The 8023-nt window shown below is 40.2% G+C and overlaps 1 protein-coding gene across 1 annotated transcript in view; it reads right to left on the bottom strand.

The window, feature by feature from the left end:
• Positions 1 to 643: 643 nt before the first annotated feature.
• as3mt (arsenite methyltransferase) overlaps positions 644 to 8023 on the bottom strand; it is a 10321-nt gene continuing 2941 nt past the window's right edge. Inside the window, exons 3-11 of the mRNA XM_008288930.1 lie at positions 6888 to 7015; positions 6644 to 6794; positions 5587 to 5723; positions 5426 to 5495; positions 5238 to 5319; positions 5028 to 5159; positions 3110 to 3249; positions 2559 to 2681; positions 644 to 1337 (exon numbers count right to left, since the gene is read on the bottom strand). Of these exons, the coding sequence (XP_008287152.1) occupies positions 1230 to 1337; positions 2559 to 2681; positions 3110 to 3249; positions 5028 to 5159; positions 5238 to 5319; positions 5426 to 5495; positions 5587 to 5723; positions 6644 to 6794; positions 6888 to 7015 (1071 nt within the window). The 3' untranslated portion in view covers positions 644 to 1229. The remainder of the gene's footprint in view (positions 1338 to 2558; positions 2682 to 3109; positions 3250 to 5027; positions 5160 to 5237; positions 5320 to 5425; positions 5496 to 5586; positions 5724 to 6643; positions 6795 to 6887; positions 7016 to 8023) is intronic.

Below are 8023 nucleotides of genomic sequence, written 5' to 3'. Positions count from 1 at the left end.
TTATATTTTGGTTTGATTATATAAGGGCATGCTGATACATCCTTTTGTTCCCACAGTGATTTAATGTGTAAAACAAAGCAGCAATCTGTCTTCAATCTCTTGAAGGCAAGGGAAAAGTCTTTAACACTTGGAATAAATATGTTTGTTTCTCTTCTTTTACCCTCAGATTTATCTCATGAAACAAAATATGCATTTTTGATTTAACTGTGGCATTTTTCCTGAAGCGGGCTGCAAGGTGGCGCAGTGGTTAACACTGTTGCCTCACAGCAAGAAGGTTGCCGGTTCGCGTCCCGGTGAGGGTATTCGGGATCTTTCTGTGTGGAGTTTGCATGTTCTCCCCGTGCAGCATGGATTCTCTCCAAGTTCTCCGGCTTCCTCCCACAAGGTCTAAAAAACACGTTGAGGTTAATTAGTGCGTGTGCTTGGCTGTCTGTCTCTACGTTTAGCCCTACGATAGACTGGTGACCTGTCCAGGGTGTCTCCTGCCTTCACCCTAAGTCAGCTGGGATAGGCTCCAGCCCCCTGCAACCCTAGTGATGATTAAGCGGTTTATAGATAATGGATGGATGGATATTTCCTGAAGCACTGCATGCAAAGCAGGTGTAAAGAACCCACAATACAGTACAAAAACAAAGATAGGATATTCACTTGATTGTCAATATTTATTGTTCTATAAGAGCAAACACATATTCAAATTGACATAATAAGCAGATACTAATTATGACAGTGTTTGAAGCCCACAATAATTAAAAACCTGCCAATATGCTGAATAAAAAAAATCTATTAAATGTAGCAGTATAACATAAGTGGTATCATTTGTTAATACAAAGTTCAGGTGAAGATGTGATTTGCTTTGAATGTGAATTTAAGATATCTAACACAGTAGGCTGATAGCATAAAATTAGCTACAAGAAAAAAGTTAGCATACTCTTTTGCAGTTTTCAAAACTGATAACAAATATTTAAACATTTTTACTGATCTGGGATCACTCTATGTTGCAGCATATGTGTTTCATCTTTTTAGAAAAGATTAACAAGGAAAAGTGCATCATTAAGCAACATGTTTATGTGCAAGCAAGAATTAAATTCCTTTTTGTTTTTTTCATTAGAAATGTTAAAACAATATAATTACGCTGCAGGAGGCATCATTGGATCAGTACAGGTGAACTACTGTCACTATGTGTGCACAGTATGGTGCTGGGCCTGTATGTCTCAGTGCTCTTCCCACGATTATTTGCAGCAGGCAGAAGACTTTGTGCTGCAGCATCCCCCAGTGGTGGAGCCTGGGCCTTGCTTGTCCACCAGAAGGGCCAGATCGAAAGGATCCACAATTTCTGCCTGTATCAAATAGTTCAACAAGGCAGAAAACATTGGGAGTTTATTACATATACAGAACAGTCAATTCATGTTGAAATCTGCCAATCAGGGGAATGTTTGTTGATATTTAGCTAATTAGCATATTTAGAGTGTTATGTGCCAGATTTCCCCTCCTACTTTACCCCTGATCTCCCCTCCTCCTCCACTCCCTACTGCCCTGTGCATGAACGTGCACGAGCACAAATGTGCATGCGACACTCTGGAGTAGTGTTGTGTGGCAACTTTTCATTTGTTTCCTATTTACAGAGCCAGAGCTGTGTGCAGGCATCTGACTAATTTTTTGGACAGGACTGGACCACGAGGAGATTTTTGCTGAGCTCCACCAAAACTGGATTAGAATCACACACCCCATCTTTAAATATTATGTAACGTTTGATTCAAGATCGTTGTAAGGAATGAAGCGCGTTCAAACGGATTAATATTCTACACATTCTAAATGATAGCACAATACGTGCTTTTATATAGTGACTTTTATTATGTTTGCTCCTGCTGTGCGGCTCAATGCCACTTTTATCAGACGCTGGTTGTTCATTACAACCAGCATTTCACAGTAGCTGTGCTTTCATGAGCAGGACCAAAGGCTTTTTATTACTATTATCACCAGAGAGCTGTGCTGATTAGAGAAAAGTATCCTCGGCCTGATTTTACCCCAGGTGTTAAGTCCAAAGGCTAAACCACGTAACACATCTGAATATTATTGTCACTCTGATTTTTTAATTTACTAGATTTCCCACAAATTATAAAAGGCTCTCAATAGCAGAATAAAAGTGTCATGGGTGATTAATGGGTTGTGTTACTCATTTAAAAATGTTATTAGACGTGTGTGTGCACAGAACGACCATAGTAACTGATAAGATGGCATTCCATTAGCTGAGAAGAGAACATTCCTTCCTGTTCAAGGTTCCCCCAGCATGACTCCACAGTCTGGTTATGACTCCAAGACAGCTGCTTGACCTTGTGCATGAGGATGTGTGCGTATGTATGTTTGAGTGCGTATGTGAGTGTGAGAATGTGCAGCGTTGTGCACACATGAGTGTGTGTGTGTGCGTGCGACTGTGTGCGCAGTTTGACAGTGGGGCTCTCTGGGTGTGTCACACGCTTCCAACTGACACCAGAAACATACTGACCTCTAGTGCTGGAAAAACACATTTTCACATCCAGGAATTTAAATATGACACTGACCTTAGGTTTGGCTGCGCAGGACTGAGAAGAGCCTCCTGGTGTCTGGCAGGTAAAGTTCTCTGCAAATCTGGAGTGGGTCAGGATGCTGGCCACCTTTCCATCCACCTGCACCACGTCATTGGCCTGTAAAATATACCCATCATTGGCATAATTTACCTACAGTGCAGAGGAAGACTTTGAGCTGAGCTATGTTCCAAATCACATACGTTTTCTTTTTACTTTCAGTTTGTACCATTTCACACAGTATGCATACAATTGGGAGATACTACTTTGTCTTAATATTGCAGCTTATACTTTGACCATCGCAGTCTGTACTGCAAATTGAACAGTCATATGTGCACTCTTGGCAGCTCAAGCTTGTTTATACTCACATAAAACACTTCGACATACTGTACGTGACAGAGGATTGTGAGTTAGAATGCATGCTGCAAAATCTGATCAGACGTAGTAAGACATTACTGGTATTTTTGGCATGCTACAGTTGACATACTGTGTATTGGGTCACACTAAATATTTTTCTTGTGCGGTTTTCTAGAGCAGGATATACAGACCTTAAAGGTGTACTGATGGTCGAACTCGAAGCAACTCTCTGCGCCCGTAATGCCTCCGTCATACATGATCAGACAGGGCTTGTCGTTGCCTTTGGGGACCTTGAACAGGCGGTACGTGGCAGAAACAAACTTAAAGTCACCTGCATTACCAGAACAGATAAAAATATAATTGAAAAAATGCATCAGTTGTCAACTTAATATAAAAACATTTACTTGGTGGCACTGATTAAATTTAATTATTAATTAACTGACCCTGTGCATTCACTGATGCCATTCGTACTTAGTGTTAACAGCTCCACATATCTAATCTAATGCTAATCATTAAACAGAGCTGTGCAGTGTAAATGAAGTCTATTACATCACAACTTTTTGCATAATGTAAAAAACAACCCACAAAAAATAGTAGGCTATAATTTCTTTATTTTGGACTTGAGGTAAATCACATAAACCAAATAAACTAGAGGCAGCAGTGCTCCAAACTTATGGGATTAACAACCACTGATGCTACCTGAAAGATTATGACTACAAAATGTTCAGTGTTTTATGGCGTGCAACAATTCATGAAGTTCATCAAATGAACCATCACCCTGTTTAAAACTTACATGTCCTGGACCCAAACAAGTGCTTTCACATATTGAGGCTACTTACACTGCAGTGCGAGTGTGTGTGTAAACATCTCTCTCATTCTTCTATTGCACCTGAGTCATGCTGACTTCAACTGTGTGTACAGGGTGCAAGAAACTCTTACTTTCATTTTTGCACTGTGCTAGAGATAAAACCTGAGAGAGCGTCATGGCTGAGGCAAAGCTGCATTACACTTTTACTAGATTCAATGTCTATATGTGTGCAATAATGCACAGACATTATACATTTTTTAAACCATTTTAGTCATTTCATGTTTTGAAAGGAGGAAGTTTAAATTGCATGTTTATCATTTATCCATAGAAGAAAGCCAACATCAGCTGTAATTATGTCATTAAGTTAACATGAAGGGAAGGGCAGTACTTCTCTAGTGTACGCTCTCTTTCTCTCTTGCTCTGAATGAGAGTACACTATACTGAATATGAATGAAATTTATTTGACAACAGTTCAGTGTGACAGCCATCACATAGACAGATGTAGGTGGTGAGGCCTTATCAGCTCATGAATTTGACAATATCAGTGTCCCCTACAACTTGTGCAGACGTTTAAATAGCAAATAAATCACCTACACGGGTGGGCAACAATTTTACAAGTTTATTCCTTTGATCGAGGAAGTAATGTATAATTTTTTTAAAGAGGGTTTACATTTAACAACTGTTGAGTTTAAAAAACTTTTTGTAATAGTGTAAAGTGTAAATAATATTTAAAAATTTGAATTTTTATAGCATAAAATACAGATATTTAGAAAGATATTAATTAATAGTTTCTGAGATTTTATTTATTTTTATTTTTTTAATTGCCTGTTGACCCATTTTTAGCACATTTAGTCACACATTGAAATTTAAGGCTATGTTTGGATGTCAGTCTCTTAGGAACTGTTAAAGATTATATCCTGCTATTTTCACAATTATTTCTCATCTTAGTATTGATTCAGAATCTGCCAAATTGGACAAGTAGATCAAATAGTGTCTCATTACAGGTGAGCTAAAATATTTTTAAAAATTAAGCATCTTGAAGCACATAATTAACAAAAATCTGAGACGATACCATTTTAACATCCCTAGATTATGATTAAAAAAAAAACTTAAAAACAAATCAAGCATAAGGCTACTGATGATTTCAGATTAAATAACTCATTATGATCTTTTTTTTTATCTAGCTAGAAATGTTATGTTTGTTCCTGCAACGCACCCTGAGTTATGGTTTTTATATGTGGCAAATAAGAAAAAACACAAACGTAAATCCAGACGTAATAAATAAAGAAAAAGTGTCAAACCCAGAATGTCCTGCAGTTCTTTGTTATCAACAGTGATGATGGCAGCTGTGACCAGCCGCGGGGGGCTGAAACCCACATCGTCAGCCAGTTGCAGCAGATCCTTCCACCAGAGCGCTCCGCCGATACACTCACCTGCCGACATAAACCACATTCAGATATTCTGGCAGGTACCTGTGGTTTTTGTGGCAGCAGTATATTAATCTGACGCACCCCACAGCACTTTGTGATTTTTAATTTCCTCAGTTAGTCTTGCGCTGCAGTAGACGTCGCTAAAGTACAGCTCTCCACCATCCTGATGACAGACAGCAGAACAGAGGATGAGGTGAATTTTAATGTACACAGGACTAATAGGTATATGATTCTCAGTTTCATAACGTGTAAAGGGGAAAGCAGTGCACCTTCAGCACATCGTAGGCTTCAGCCAGAACACGCTTCTTGTCCGGAGAGAGATTTACCACACAGTTGGAGCTGCACACATGGCAGAAACATCAACAATGTTTTACACAGTTTACACAGCATTAAAACAGGACAGAAAGAGAGATAAGAAAACGTATCTTACATAATGATGTCAAATGAGTTCTTTGCCAGACCCGCGTCGGTCAAGGCCTCGATGTAGCCCTGGACATAGTCGACATTTGCCTTCTTGTAGCCAAACTCCTTCATGTGGTAGTCTATATATGTCCGGGCCACTTCCAGCTAAAAGAGAAGAAACATATCTGAAGTCTCTCACTTGGGTGCACATTTCATTTTTTAACAGTCCTGTGGTATTTTTTTTGTCCACAGTTTATAATGCTTGGCTGCATTAAGCCACAATTAATCACATACAAACTAACGGGAGCAGAATTTTTACCTTAAAAATTCTAAATTAGGTTTTTGTTTATAAGCTAGTGCTGCCACTTTGGAGCTATTTTGAGTTCACATTATCATCATTTATGCCTCTACACTGGTGACAAAGGTGTTGTGTTTTTAGGCTGTCTGTCCATCCCTTCATTCGTACCATTCTCATGACCAATTTCTGTTAAGCGCCTCGAGGAAATCTTGTAAAAAAAATAAATAAATACATTTTTAAAAAATAATTAAAAACAATTGTGAGGATGAACTGATTAGAATTTGGTGGGGGACATTCTCACCTCATAAAACGTGTTTTTAACCGTAATCTGCGAATTATGACAACTTTTAGTCACAGAAATTTTGAAGTGATCAGAATGGGCAAAAACAATGCTTGATTGTTTCTTTCAGCATCTGATGTCATGTGGAAATGTAAAAAAAAAAAAAAAAAAGCTGCAAAAGCATCAATCAGATGTTCCACTGGGATGTAGGATCACTGTCCTAGTTTATCCCAGCATAATTTGCTTGTCACTAAGCCTCATAGCAGTCACCTTTTTACTAAGCTAACCTCTCACAATGCTCTTGTCTTGCCAACACAGAAGTGTCGGCCTCCTCTGGTTGTAATAAACAATAACAACAGCAACTGCTGGTACTATAAATAATCTATAATATGGTTTTGGCACGTACCAAATATTAAATGACTTGGATTAAATCTTGATCAAAAAAATGATCAAGGAACAAATGTCTAATTGGATGAAGTCCGATACTGTGACATCGATGCACAATACCTGGCCTTCAGTCATGTCAATGCCGGTGACATGTCCGTTCTCGCCAACCAGTTGACTCAGCATGTAGCAGTCTCTCCCACTGCCGCTGCCCAGGTCCAGGATCCTGCAGCCCTCCAAGGACTCCGGCACCACCAGACCACAGCCATAGTATCTGAGGGAAACAAGGAAACACCTCGGTTTGTATTGGAGTGAGATTGTTGCACTGTTGATTCAAGATTAGAGAGTGCACGAGCGGCCCACTAACTTGGCAGAGACTTCAGGGTGGACTTTCTTCAGAGCCTCGCGAATGAAGGCAGGGATGGGCTTGGCTGGAGTCATGCAGGCATTGCTCTGCAGGTCTGAGGTCTTCTGCAGCCTCTTGCCATAATAATCCTGCTCATCACACAGCAGGTAGGTAAGCAGCGCAAAAATGAGTGTTTAATAATAACAGGCTACTCAATGCTGTCAGACAGAGCCACAAAATTATATAGAAATTTGCAATATGTGCATTTTTGAGGGTGCAGCAAGGAAGACTGAGTAAACGCATTTGCACAACACAATGGCACATGGAGGATGAAAAATCACTCAACCTCTCCCACCATAAAGGTCCCTGTATCAGGCATGACCAGACCTTGGGTCCGTTTCACAAAGCAGGTTCAACAAACTCTAAATCTAATCCTGAACTCTGAGTTGATCTACTCTGGGATTGGAAACTCTGAGTTTCCGGTTCCAGAACAGCGGATTTGAGTTAGCTTAATCAACTCGGAGTAGTTTCACCTGGAGCTAAGCGCATGCATCACAATTATAAAAAGCCAGCATCAATGGAGCCCCGATTTGACGAGTCACCATGGCAACGGGGTTGTGGATGGCCGCGTTTTTCACCCCACTAGAACTAGAAATCTCAATGTGCCCATATGGCAAGTTTGAACATGTTTTTAAAAAGAAGTGTAACATTGCTGCGGCTGCAAAACAGAGGGAGACGGCGTGGAGAATATTGTTGCTCGGGTCAGTGCGTAAGTTTGTCGTCCTTTGCAATCACAATAATATTACAGGAAAACTGCTTGAATGGCGGTCTATTATTTAATTTAATTTAGGTGCAATCCCGTGGGAGAGAGGTGCACTTGGCAGCAGCTTAAAACGAAATATAAAAACACTGTTCAAGTCTAAGGGGGCTGCAGGGTGGCGCAGTTGGTAGCACTGTTGCCTCGCAGCAAGAAGGTTGCCGGTTCGCACCGGAATCTTTCTGCGTGGAGTTTGCATGTTCTCCCCGTGCAGCGTGGGTTCTCTCCAGGTTCTCTGGCTTCCTCCCACACAGTCCAAAAACATGTTGAGGTTAATTGGTGATTCTAAATTGTCCATAGGTGTGAATGTGAGTGTGCTCGGTTGTCTGTCTCTAAGTGT

The sequence above is a fragment of the Stegastes partitus genome, unplaced genomic scaffold (assembly GCF_000690725.1).
Source record: "Stegastes partitus isolate 25-593 unplaced genomic scaffold, Stegastes_partitus-1.0.2 Scaffold581, whole genome shotgun sequence".
In the NCBI taxonomy this organism is placed as follows: Eukaryota; Metazoa; Chordata; class Actinopteri; family Pomacentridae; genus Stegastes; species Stegastes partitus.
The sequence above is the reverse complement of the archived record's forward strand: the minus strand, read 5'-3'. Positions and strand labels throughout refer to the sequence as shown.